Raw genomic sequence first — 14,359 nt, 5'->3', positions numbered from 1 at the left:
GTTGTCTTTGACGTAACTAAATATATGCATGGTATGAACAATTGGCAAATGCAGAAAAGTAGAAGAAGAAAAAATATATCCCACTCGGAGTCTCAACAAAATTCTTGAGTCCCAAATGTTTTGTTCAAAAATCTTTAGAGATTGTTATAAGAGCTCTCTGAGAGGAAACTGAACTTTATTCTTTTGTAGAGGTTATTTCTGTCTTTTGTACGATGCCCAATGCTTGTAGGTTCTATCTATAATCTATCAAGATGAATATATGTCCCCATCATTTGGCATATTTAACAGGCACTGACTCTTTTTTCCTCTCCAATCTCTGTTCGTGACTGGAATGTGCGTGCTTCTGACTGAGAGTGCATTTTCCATGGGTCTTGACAGCTTCCCCATCTTTCTCTTTCTTTTCCCTGTTTATTCTTTCCCCTCCCCCTACCCTACCCTCCTTTCCTGCTCTGACTTCCCCTTCCCCTCACCCTGCTCTTCCTCCTCTCCTCTTCATCTCCTCCACCTATGTTTCCCCTCCCTTTCTCTTTCCTTTCTTCTCCCCTCCCTTCTTCACGGCTTTTCCTTTCTCCTTTATGCTCCTCCCTCCTTCCCCTGCTTGGAAACCCTGATTGGAGAGAGTCTAAGTTAGAACTAGAGGACAAGAAGTGTAGGACAAGATTATAAACTCGTTCTAGAGGGTTTTCTCTAAAGAGGAGACTACGGAAGATGATAGATCAGAGGCTCCTGGAGGATGTGGGAACTGATGGATTGAAGCACTTGAAGGAGTGATCCCAGAAGGTAAGAGGTGATTGTCAGAGACTAGGAAACTTGGATTGGTGACAGCGAGGTCTATAGGGCATGGCAGTGGTAGAAGCTGAGAGAAGGTGAAGGATATGATCATTAGAAAAGAAGAGATCATTCTGTAGGTTGCCTGTTTACTCTGATGATAGTTTCTTTTGCTGTGCAGAAGCTCTGTAGTTTAATTAGATCCCATTTGTCAATTTTGGCTTTTGTTGCCATTGCTTTTGATGTTTTAGTCATGAGGTCTTTGCCCATGCCTATGTCCTGAATGGTACTGCCTAGGTTTTCTTCTAGGGTTCACGATAGCAAAGACTTGGAACCAACCCAAATGCCCATTAATGATAGACTGGATAAAGAAATTCTGGCACATATGCACCATGAAATACTATGCAGCCATAGAAAAGGATGAGTTCATGTTCTTTGCAGGGACATGGATGAAGCTGGAAACCATCATTCTCAGCAAACTAACACAAGAACAGAAAACCAAACACTGCATGTTCTCACTCATAAGTGGGAGTTAAACAATGAGAATATATGGACACAGGGAGGGGAACATCACACACCGGAGCCTGTCAGAGGGCTGGGGACTAGGGGAGGGATAACATTAGGAGAAATACTTAATGTAGATGACGGGTTGATGGGTGCAGCAAACCACCATAGCACGTGTATACCTATGTAACAAACCTGCATGTTCTGCACCTGTACCCCAGAACTTAAAAGTATAATTAAAAAAAAGAGAGAAAAGAAAAGAAGAGATCAGGAATATAACTCCAGGATACTGGAATGATCATTTACATAGATAAGGAAGTCACTGAGGTGTGTGTATATGTGCGTGTGAGAGAAAGAGAGAGAGAAAAAAGAGAAAGGAGAGAGAGAGACAGAGAATTTTAAAAAGGATATTGGATATATAATATGATACTTCAAAGGAGCTGGAAGTTTTTACGAAGGAAGGAGAGAGAATTATGTGGGAAGACAATCAGGAGCAACAGAGACACCTCCTCACCTCCAGTCCCTGTTACAGAAGACAACATGATTTTTATTAGGGCAATCAAGTGAAGGAAAAGTTACTCAAAAGGAAGTTTAGGATATGAGGGGATTTACTGAAACCCATCGTTATTCTAGGGGGCAGGTCCAAGGGTCTATGGGGATAGATTTGGAACACAGCTACATGTGGATAACCCTGGTGGATGAGGGATAACTACAGAGCCTTGGACTTTCTAAGTGATTGCCATCAACAGGAATAGAGGACATGATGGAATCAATGGAAATGGACTCTAACATACATTGTTGGGTTTGAGTGGGCAGTTGGAGACTTTTACCAGGAAAACTCAGAGCACAGACATCGTTGGGGAACCTGCAGAGGCTGGAGTAGTGTGAGTGCTCTCCAGTAGCTTTTCTGATGTAATGTTGAGGAAGAGACTCAAAGGTGGCAGAACCGCGGAAATGCAGGTTTCTCTGGATAACTCGTGGCACTTTTTCTGATGGTGATGTTGAGGCTGGCTGAGGTATGGGGCGGTTTTCAGCATCCGCAGTTTAGTGAATATCCTTCTTACTGCTTTCTCATGGTGAATTCAAAGAAGATGAAGAAAACCATGTCACCAATTGTGCCTGCTCACTTCTCTGACCAGGGAAATGTGCTCCTAGATAACATGCTCTACCCTGAGCACGTTTGGAGCACACACACATCCCATGATCCAAGAAAGGGGGAAGATCTTTCCCTAAAAAATTAACAAAGGAAAAGTTAATGGATGCTGGGCAGACGGAATTAGAAATTGTCTATAGCTGGTATCAAGGACCCAAATGCTGGGCAGAAGGAATTAGAAATTGTGTATAGCTGGTATCAGGGACCCAAATAACAATGTGTTAAGCCAATTAAGGATTCATTTTTCTTTTAACTAAAACAAGGACAGAAGTAGGTAATCCAAAGTTGGTGTAATAGCTCCACTGTCATCAGAGACCCAGACTTCCTATGCTTTTTGCTATACCATCATGGTGCATGATATGTTCCCATAGTATCATATACTTATACTCTAGTATGCTGGGCTACCATTCCTCATGTCTGTATTGTGGAAGAAAAGGAGAAGGAAGCAGGGAAGGGAAAGAAGTACTCTCTCAATTGAGACAGCCCCCTTTAAAAAGCTTTCCAAGGCCGGGTGCGGTGGCTCACGTCTGTAATCCCAGCACTTTGGGAGGCCGAGGCTGGCAGATCACAAGGTCAGGATACCATCCTGGCTAGCACAATGAAACCCCATCTCTAATAAAAAAAATTCAAAAAAAAATAGCCGGACGTGGTAGAGGGTGCCTGTAGTCCCAGCTACTCAGGAGGCTGAGGCAGAAGAATGGCGTGAACCCAGGAGGCGGAGCTTGCAGTAGGCCGAGATCATGCCACTGCACTTCAGCCTGGGCAACAGAGTGAGACTCCGTCTCAAAAACAAAAAACAAAACAAAATAAAATAAAATAAAGCTTCCAAGAAGTCCTGCTCAATCTCAGCTATATATTATTGGCTCTCATTAGTTGAGGTAGAGGTGGAGAGTTGTAATCTTCTAGCTGGGCATATTACTATGCTTAATAAAACTGGTGAGAATGGCTATTGGGTGGGCAACTATAAGCCTCTACCACAGCAGCAAAAATAAACTGATGTTAATGCATAAGTCAAGATTCGCATCATGAGCTATGATTGGCAGGAATATATGTGGGAAGGAGAAGTGAAAAAGCTGGAAAAACAAGAATTGGGGTTGGACAGTAGAATACCACAACCGAAGATGGCAGAAGTTGAGTAGCTTTGCAGAGGCTAACACTATTAGAAGGCCTAGGATATGCCCATGAGGTCTAAGAACCAAGTTGATCATGAACCTGAAATACTCTGTCCTGGAAAAGACCACTTCCTTTTGTTGGAATGTAGCCTGAAAAATCACAGGAAAGGCCCAGCTGAGAGCATCAGGTACCTCCCTTTTGTGATCACCTCTAATCTACAGTTACCATCTTCCATGTAGGGCCAGGCCTCTTAGACAGGTTAAGTTTCCCACCTATGGGCAGAGGGCTGCATGCGGTGATATTATTTAGGCAATGCATTTGGTAAAACATGAACTTTCAATTGTCCCATAAGAACTCAAAAAATGGTGGTGTATTATGTATCGTTTGCTATTTTAAGAAAAGAATATTGTCTTGCTTGCAATGTGCAGGCATTGCTAAACTTGTAATTATTATTTTTATCCTTATTTAGTAAAATGTGATGTAATTGCTTTCATTTTACATAGTAAGAACATGTCCTCATCTCCGCCAGCCGAAACATGGCCACATCAGCTGTTCTACAAGGGAAATGTTATATAAGACAACATGTTTGGTTGCCTGTGATGAAGGGTACAGACTAGAAGGCAGTGATAAGCTTACTTGTCAAGGAAACAGCCAGTGGGATGGGCCAGAACCCCGGTGTGTGGGTAAGTTTCTAGAAGGTGTAATGCCCTGAGTGATTCATTTCCTCTGCTCTGATTTCTCCAGTATTCTGTGAAGACCTAGAACTAAACACTAGCTGGTAATGAGTATAAATACACATCCACATGTACAGGTGCAGGTGTTATAGATACAAAAACAAATGTGTTGTCTTACTCCTCTCCACTAGCAAAGGAACTTCTACAATGAATTCTGTTTTCTAACTCACAGAAGTTTATACCTTCAAATGACCATGACTTTTTTCTTAGTTTTAATTGAGGCCAATTTGGATGGATTTTTTTTTAAAACGCAAATGCCTCATAATACGCTTGCTTTGTTAAACATGTTTTACATTTACCTTATTAATGGAAGGACAAAATTAGGAACCAGTGAATCTCAAAAATTGCTTTATTATTAAACAAGAACAAATAAAACTAACTGAACATTCAACTGAAAAGTTAGGAAAATAAAACAACTGCAAGGAAAATTGAAAGAAGGATATAACCAGAATTGTTTAAGTAAATGAAAAAACTATAAAGGGAGAAGGGATGCAGTAGAATGGTTAAGAAGCAAAGCTTTAAATAAAGTAATAAAATAGAATTTAAAATATAAGTAAGAAAAATTCAAAAATAGAATTTTTCTGGCTGGGCAAGGTGGCTCACGCCTGTAATCTCAGCACTTTGGGAGGCTGAGGTGAACAAATCATGAGGTCACAGCTGGAGACCAGCCTGGCCAACATGGTGAAACCCCGTTTCTACTAAAAATACAAAAAAATAGCTAGGTGTGGTGGCAGATGCCTGTAATCCCAGCTACTCAGGAGACTGAGACAGGAGAATCTCTTGAACCCAGGAGGCAGAGGTTTTAGTGAGCCGAGATCGCGGCACTGCACTCTAGCCCCAGTGACAGTGCAAAACTCTGTCCAAAAAAAAAAAAAAAAAAAAATTCTGAGAAATTTCCATACCATATAGTTTGGCCTAAATAATGGAAAGCCAGCCAATTCATATTCTTGAAGTATTATTATTTCATTGTCAACCTGACAATTATTACCAAAAGAGATAGAAAATTATGGACCAACCTTACATTGGTCTGTAAAAGCTGTAAAAGCAAATATACTAGCAACCCACATTGAAAAAAGAATAGTCTGCCAAAACAAGTAGAGTTTATTCTAGGATTGCAAAAAGGAGTTAAAATTAAGTAATCTATCAATATAATAAATTATTTCATTATAGCAAATTGGAAAAAAATTGTATGGTTGCTTAGTAGAGGATAAAAATTCATTCATTATCATTTAAAACACATTTTCAGTAAAATTTTTTTAAAACTCATATTGATATAACTCACTTAATAAAAAATGTCAATCTAAATCTGCAGCCACTTATGGAGAAACAATATAGACAGTCTTATCAAATTTGGCAAAAGAAAAATATACTCACATTGTTTAGTACTATTCTGTAAGCTTTAGCTCTTGTAAGAAATTATGAGATTAGAGATATTGGGATTGAAAATCATCATCATTTGTAGACTACAAGCCTAGCCCCCCCACCACAAAATAGAATGAATCTACTAATCAACGAGAGCTCATTAAAGTCATAAGAATAGCAAATATATCTGCCAGCAGAGATTAGAAAAAATAAAGAAAAATAAAACAAACAGCTTTACTATATACAATGATAAATAGAACATATGGTAAAATATGACATTCAAAAGATCTGTGGAAAATATAAAATATGTCAGAATAACCTTAAATAGAAGTGTGTGGAACCTGTATTAAGCAAACCAGAAAAATGTTACCGAGAGATGAAAAGAACATTTTAATATTTATATAAAATGTTTTCAAAATGTTAAGTTCTTTCCAAATTATGTATTTATATATAAATTTTTTATATTTGTATATATTTATATTACTACATAATTTATATATTATGTATTATAATTTTATAATTTATATGTATATTAATTATATTAATATATAGTACATATATTTATGTTAAGTTCTTTCCAAATTAACATAAGGAAAGAACTTAACACATTACATATATATGTAATACACTGAATGCAAACTCATTCAATAGCTTAAAAGGGATTTTCTGTTTTGCCCTTCTTTTGGAATTAGGGAGTGATTCTAGGGTTCATCTAGATAAATATTGTAACGAAAAATCACTAAAATCAGTTTGAAAAGGAAGAGCAATAGGAATAGTAAATAGGAAGTAGCTCTATCAGGTTTTCAAATCTTTTTTAATCTGCAAAGATTAAGAATATGCAAGGATTGCCATACAGATCACAATTAAGGAAGTATCACAGGTCAGTTGAGGGAAAAAAAATTTATTTAACTGATCATAGGGGAAAATTGACTAGCTCCTTGTGAAAAACAAAACAAAATAAAGTTTCCTGTATGTTTTCAATTCACATTGAACACAAATAAATTCTTCATAGATTTTAAAGATAAGGTAAAAGATAAAACCATTACAACCTAGAAGAGAATATATTTAACATATGTAAGTGAATGCTAACCAATCTCAGAACTTACTAAGCATAAAAGCAATGGAAATACTTCAAAAAGAAAAACACTCAGTAGATTAGACTATATAAAAGTTAAAGACACGCTTACCGAAAGTACCATAAACAAACAATAAAAAAAGAATAAAATTTTCAACAACTTTGACAGCCAAAAGGATAATTTTCTTACTTTATATAGGCCAAGCCCTAAATAAAGGATACTGAGTCCCACATTGTCATTATCTTCGAACCACAAATTTGGCTTTGATTTTCCTGTTGATCAAAGTAGACTAGGAGGTCTGGGCAGGCATGCAGTTCACACTGTGCAGAAATAAAGAGACAAACCATTTCTTGGAAAAAAATGGCTTTTGCTGTCACAGTTTGGAAAGAAATTATTTCATGGAGGAAGTATGATAGTGGAGTGTTTAGTAGCACACAGATTTTGCCACTTACTTGCAAGGTGACCTTAGGAAAGTTACTAGTGTGCTCAGTTTTCATTTGTAAGTTGGAATACCTCTTACAGCATATGATTAAATAATACATGCAAAGTGCTTAGAATAATGCCTGGCACATAGTAGGTACTGAATAAATGTTAGCTATTTATTCAGCTATTCTAATAACATGGAAAATACAGACTAAAGATGTGAGTAATGCTGCCAGTAGATTCTCTACTACAAAAAACAAATGTGCCTATGGGTGTGTGCACACACTGCCCCTCTCACATACACTCCCTGTATTAAATCCTAGCCTTGATTTTCCATTCCATCTGCATTCTGCCTAATTCATCTGCTATTCTTTTTCTGTGCTAAATATAGCATTCAAGGTCAAGGCCCTAAATATAACATAGTGATTTTAGGAAGGCTATTAGAAACTTTTCTCATTATATGCTTGCTTAAAAATAGCACCAAAAAGCTCATAAAATAGAGATTGCTGAATATATCACTTAATCCATGAAATATGGAATTCGATTTATGACTTTCTACTTCTAAGCCATAAAGTAATATTTTGCAAACTAAATGAATGTGCTCCAAGCAAATGATAAAAGTCACAATCAGTGTTAATTAAAATATCAGAAGTTTTTGAAAGTTTTGATGCACTGGCAAAAATAGCAAAAGATAACTAAAGAGGTATAGGTTAGTGTTATTTACAATACATTATACATTCAATGTCATATATAGTTATCATTTAGCAATTTATGTAAATCCTAAGGCAGCATAATTGCATTTTTCTTGTGTAAAAAGAATCCGTGGCATTTCCAGTTTGTGGGAACACAAATAACATTCTCTCTGTTTCCCTACCGTAGAGCGCCACTGTTCCACCTTTCAGACACCCAAAGATGTCATCATATCCCCCCACAACTGTGGCAAGCAGCCAGCCAAATTTGGGACGATCTGCTATGTAAGTTGCCGCCAAGGGTTCATTTTATCTGGAGTCAAAGAAATGCTGAGATGTACCACTTCTGGAAAATGGAATGTCGGAGTTCAGGCAGCTGTGTGTAAAGGTAGGTCTCTACACTAGTCAGGTTAAAAATCAAATTTTTTAATAATGCCATATGGGTGCAGTATAGGACAATCCTTTGCAACTTTTGCTGCAAACCCGTGATAATATGGTAGGTGCTACCCCAATATCCTCTATGAGGATTTCTGGTTCAAAGTGGTGGATTTACAAAATCTGATTACAAAATGCCAGACAATGACAGAAGAAATACACAAATAAGGAAAATAGTAGAGCTGAAAATCAGGTAAGTTTTCCGTAAGACCTAAAATCTTTAGGGAAGTCTTGGTCTATATAAAGCAGATGAGACTGAATTGATTTTCAAAAAGAAGCCATCAGCACTTTGAAACCTGGCATCATATTCCATTCACAAGAGGACATTGCCGTTTTCCCTGCAACAAGAGCAGACCACTATGAAAAAGGAGTTATTCAAAACAAAAAAGAGTTCTTAGAAGTAAAAAATGTCCTAACTATCTCTAAGAGAAGGACAAGGGCAGATGAATGGAATGAATGCTGTTGAAAACTATATTAGTAATTTAAAAGACTGAACTGAGAGTTTCCTCACAATGGAGAACTGAATGAGTAAACAAAGAAAGTGCTTGAATTTCCCAATTGATCAAACCAAAAAGATGGAAGTTGAGGGATGCCAGTGACAGAAGGAAAAACCCCAATGTCCATTTAATAAGGAGTTCCAGAAGGAGAGAGGAGAGGAGATGGAGAAGAATTTCTCTACCAAGAGAAGAAAATTTCTCTGAGATAGAGAATGGCTTAATCCTTTAGATCACAAATAACTCCTGAGTGTTGGGTTGGCATACTTTGACTACTCCTAGTGAAATTTCTGAGTTGCAGAGTTAATGGAAAAATCTTAAATAACTTTTCATGGAGAAAGAAGTTGCACAAAAGAAACAAGAATTAGACTCACGTTACATATCTCATTTATAACTTTAAATGCCACAAGGAAATGTAGCAATGTGTAGAGGATATGGAGAGCAAATAAATATAAACTTTAGATTCCAGGTCCAGTCAAGCTATTGTTTAAGCATGAATGAAAAATCAAATACTTTAAAAAAATTTTTTTCAGAGTTAATATGCTACTATGTGTTCCTGTGGGAGAAAGTTGTCCAAGTATAAGACCCTTTGAGAAAAAGAAAATATAAATTGAATAAAATTTTGAAGAAACAGAAGACATGAGACACAATGAAATCAATTCAGATATATTCAGCCAGAAGTTATAGAAGACCTAATTTAACATAAATTAAAATAAAAGATGTATTTCATCATATAACAAAAACTTAGCACTACCATGACTGGTGTGCATCTGTGTAATGTTAGCATGTCTAATTCAGCACCATAGTATAAGTAAAAAATATCATTGGCTTTAATTTGTTGTTTGCTTTGACAGTACATTTCAGTTTCTGCTAGTTAATTCTACTTGACAGCCTCGTTTTCAAGTGTAGTTCCTTCCTGTCACAGTCAACATTCATTTTTTAATTTATTTCATTCAAAAAATATTTTTCAAGCTCCTATTATATGCCAGGTACCATATAAGACGGTGGGGCAAGACATCCTGACCTTCAAATAACTTAAATTCTATTGGGGGAGAAAATTCAATTTCAAAATAGCTTGTTGAGCTTTATGGTTGGGAAGTCCAGAGGGCTATGGGAACTTGTGGAGTGGGCACTTCAAATGGGCCTGGAGAATCAGCAAGAGCTTCCTGAGGAGCTGTGTCTAAGCTGAGAGTTCAAGAGCAAGTACCAGACATCCAGGTAAAGGGAGAAGAGGGCACTAATTCAGTCAAATAAAAGAACATAGGCAAGGGCCCAGGTAAAAGAAAGGTGATGGCCTGACAGTAACTCAATGTGGAGAGTGAATTCCTGTAGGAGAAAAGGAAGAAATGAGGCTAAGAGGTCAATAGGTACCAGTTCAGGATTGGGCTCGTAAGTCATGCTGAGATAAATGATCAGGAAAGCAGGTGCAGATTCCGAACAATCAGTAACTGGGATGTACAAATGTATCACAATGTATTAATATAACTAGATATGTACCTCTTCCTTAAATGATCTAGGACCACATATCAGTGTATTAATCTACTTGTGTATTTTCTGAGTTAGACGTGGAGGCTCCTCAAATCAACTGTCCTAAGGACATAGAAGCTAAGACTCTGGAACAGCAAGATTCTGCCAATGTTACCTGGCAGATTCCAACAGCTAAAGACAACTCTGGTGAAAAGGTAAGGTTTGCGCAATTATGTGCATCCTTTTTCAAATGAATTCTAAATATACTACAGATATGTGTGTTGAAGACTTACGAATATGCTCATGATAATACTTGTATTAGGGTTCTCTAGAGGGACAGAACTAATAGGATAGATGTATATACGAAAGGGAGTTTATTAAGGCCTGTTGACTCACACCATCACAAGGTGAAGTTCCACAATAGGCCATCTGCAAGCTGAGGAGCAAGGAAGTCAGTCCAAGTCCCAAAACCTCAAAAGTGGGGAAGCCGATAGTGCAGCCTTCAGTTAGTGGCCAAAGGCCCAAGAACTCCTGACAAACCACTGATATAAGTACAAGAGTCCAAAAGCTGAAGAACTTGGAGTCTGATGTTCAAGGGCAGAAAGCAGCCAGCACAGGAGAAAGATGAAGGCTGGAAGACTCAGCAGGTCTGCTCTTCTCACCTTCCTCTGCCTGCTTTATTCTAGCCGAGCTGGCAGCTGATTAGATGGTGCCCACCCAGACTGAAGGTGGGTCTGCCTCTTCAGTCCTCCTCAAATGTTAATCTTTGGCAACACCCTCACAGACACACCCAGGAACAATACTTCATATCCTTCAATCCAATCAACTTGACGCTCAATATTAACCATCACAATACTCTTTGTGTATAAACTCTACTCATAAATGTGAATGCTGCATCTGATAGAATAATGATCAACCTTGAATTTTTAATTAGAAATCTCAGATAAAATCCTCAAAACCAGAAACTTTTCATTCTATGGATTTGTTGTATTATTGTAGCCACTAAGATTACTTGACTAAGAATTCTTTGCCCTTTACTAGGTTCTGAGGATCTTTTAAGAAAAGAAAAGATGTGGAATCAATCCTAATTCCTATTTATGAACCTATCTTTTAAAATATGGGCCCAAAATGATTGTGTATTTTTCAGTCAGAAAGAGATAGCATTGGTGTTTCTTCTTCAAGCTTGTCTAAATCCAGCATTATTCAGAACACAATATTTTAATTTTCTTTGTATAGTGGCTTGAAATAATCATCCATCAGATGTTAGAAAAATAGTCATTTAGGAATTTTAATTCCTCTTATATGTACATGGTTAGTATTCATACACATTAAGATGCACTTAAATATTATGCTATTCCTACACTTACCTGTAAATATATATAAGTTGTACCAATCAGGATAGATTGGAGGTGGGGGGATGTAGAGCGCAACATGGAAAAAATAACTGTTCCGATCATTGTGTTGAATATACTTACAATCAAGGTAGCTTTTAAATCTGATTTGAAAAGGGCAAATGTGATTTTTAGGGCTGAATGCACTTCAGGTGATTTGCAGTCTCTCATGTGTGATATTTCCACCACATCTTTTTATTTTCACTCTGACCCTCCTGCCTTCCCCTTATAAGGACCCTTGAGATTACATTGAGCCCATCCGGATAACTCAAGAGAATCTTCTAATTTTAAGATTCTTAATTTAGTCATTCTGCGAAGTCCCTTTTACCATGTAAGATAACGTATTCACAGGTTCCAAGGATTAGAACATGGATGATCTTTGTGGGGCCATTATTCAGCCTACCACATGGGGGAAGAACTTGAATGTGCTTAAAAGAATAAAAATAGAAATGGAGAGAACCAATTGAGATGGAGAAGTTGAATATACAAGGAAAAGAGGGGGCAATTCATTGTGAATGGCTTCTGTTTAGAAAGTGATCAGACCTGAAGCGTAACTAAAGGGAATAAGTAAGAGAGTTTTGAAGTTTTAGGAGAATTGAGAAGTTTTGAAAAACTCATTCTGAGAAGGAGAGCGAACAGATCAGAGAAATATATTAGGATTATTTGGCTACCATTGGGGGTCCATTTGAGTTTTGTGATCATAAACTTATAGAGAGATTAATCTGCACTACTGTGTGAATTTCTCCAAAATTGATGTGATTCTCTAGCAGAGGCATGAAAAATGTAAATAATTGGGTTTCTTTATAATGTAGAGGTTTGAAAGAAAAAAAAAGACAGAGAAACAAGGCAGTTTAGACAATTGGGGGAAAAAAACCCCACTACATTTATTGTAATAATAGAACATGAACTCAAAGCAGGGTAAGAAAGAATAAAAAGAAAGAACTCATGATGCTGTCATGAACATCCTTGTACTAAGTCTTTGTCTTTTGTCTCTGATTATTCCCTCAGAAAATTTCCAAAAAGAGAAATTTCTTGGTAGAAAAGTAGGATGCTAAATTATATGTACAGTGCAATCAAAACTATAATTGTGTAACTGATATTGAATAGTCTGAACTAGGAAAGGCACCAACAGAAAATAACCATTATTCTACAGTCACAAGCTTTGTTTACTCTAGGGTATACCAGTAGTTCTTTCCATAATTAAAAACCACTTTCAAGGATTAAAAAGAAGAGTCTTGCTGTCTAAATAAAAGCTTGAATCTTGTATCCACTTCAAAGCTTTTTCCTCTTGTGGCTCAGAGGAGGCCTGACTGACTTGAGGAAAGAGGAGCAATTGATGCTATTTTCCTCCTTCTATGCCTCCCCATCTCTGTCTCTGGCCTCTCTAGGGTCAGGGCTGGTGGGATAAACAGAAAAATGGCTACCTCAAAGATATCCTTGCCCTAATCCCTAGAACCTGCAAATATGTTTCCTTACATAGCAAAGGAACTTTGTAGATGTGATGAAAGTAAGGACTGTGAGATGGGAGGATTAGCGTGGGTTATCCAGGTGAATCCAACTTAATCACATGAGTCCTTAAAAGAGAAGTACCTTTCCCAGCTGTGGTTACAGAGCGATGATTTGAGAGATGTGCAGAGAGAAGGACTCAACCTGCCATCAGTGGCTTTGAAGCTAGAGGAGGAGGACCATGCAGGCAGCCTCTAAAAGCTAGAAGAGGCAAGGAAACAGATTCTCCCTCAGAGCCTCCAGAAAGGAACTCGGCCCTACTAACACTTTCATTTCAACCCTGTAAGACCCATCAGTGTCTCTAACCTATAAGACCACAAGATAATACATTTTTGTTGGTTTTGTTTGTTTTTTGCTTTTTGTTTGTTTGTTTGTTTGAGACAGAGTCTTGCTCTGTCCCCAGGCTGGAGTGCAGTGGCATGATCTCAGCTCACTGCAGCCTCCACCTCCCAGGTTTAAGCGATTCTCCTACCTCAGCCTCCCAAGTAGCTGGGCTTACAGGCAAGTGCCACCACGTCAAGCTATTTTTTATATTTTTAGTAGAGACGGGTTTTCACCATGTTGGCCAGCCTGGTCTCAAACTCCTGACCCAGTGATCTCCTGCCTCGGCCTCCCAAAGTGCTGGGATTACAGGCATGGCCCATTTTTGTTGTTTTAAGCTGCCACATTTTTAGGAATTTGCTATGGAAACAATAGGAAGTGAACACAACTGGGAAAGGAGTATTTTTGAGGAAAGGTTCAAAAGTCTTTCATTTGTTTAAGGCTGTGTGGCCCTCTCTGTATTGCTGATGCACTCTGAGAAGCAAAAAAAAAAAAAAAAAAAATTGTCTCTCTTGTGCAGTCCATGTTCAGATTCTACAGGAGGCCCTGTAGGAGTACCACCCCCTCCCCAACCCCTTACAGTTCCCTGCCATGAAGGTGCATTCTGACAGGACCCCTTCTGCCCTTCCCGTTAGCTCCAAGCCCTGTCATACATCCCACAACCTCTCAAAACCCCTAGAGCAGAGTGTAGGGCAGAACAACTCAAGTACTGCCATCTCCCCTTTCAGCCTATGTCATTTCACCATGCCAAAAACTGGGAGTGCAGGCTGACCCATTTTCAGAACAGCCTTCCTCCCAGTCTGTCCATATTGCTCAAATAAGCCCCCTGTCTTCAACATTCACCAGGAGAGATGCAGCCACCTGTCTACTTTCATATATGCCCCTAAACTCCAAGGCATGGGTGTCAGCCTCACCTAGCACTC

At 38.1% G+C, this 14,359-nt stretch overlaps 1 protein-coding gene across 2 annotated transcripts in view; it reads left to right on the top strand.

Moving 5' to 3' along the window:
• The window catches only part of SVEP1 (sushi, von Willebrand factor type A, EGF and pentraxin domain containing 1), a 205,045-nt gene that overhangs the window by 74,557 nt on the left and 116,129 nt on the right, over positions 1-14,359 (top strand). For both annotated transcript variants that reach the window (XM_063650280.1, XM_054500630.2), the window contains exons 6-8: positions 4,042-4,221; positions 8,013-8,210; positions 10,315-10,433. In XM_063650280.1, coding sequence (XP_063506350.1) covers positions 4,042-4,221; positions 8,013-8,210; positions 10,315-10,433 — 497 coding nt within the window. The remainder of the gene's footprint in view (positions 1-4,041; positions 4,222-8,012; positions 8,211-10,314; positions 10,434-14,359) is intronic.

Source organism: Pongo pygmaeus, chromosome 13 (genome assembly GCF_028885625.2).
Source record: "Pongo pygmaeus isolate AG05252 chromosome 13, NHGRI_mPonPyg2-v2.0_pri, whole genome shotgun sequence".
Classification (NCBI taxonomy): Eukaryota; Metazoa; Chordata; class Mammalia; order Primates; family Hominidae; genus Pongo; species Pongo pygmaeus.
Note: the sequence above shows the minus strand (reverse complement) of the source record. Positions and strands in the feature narration are given on the sequence as shown.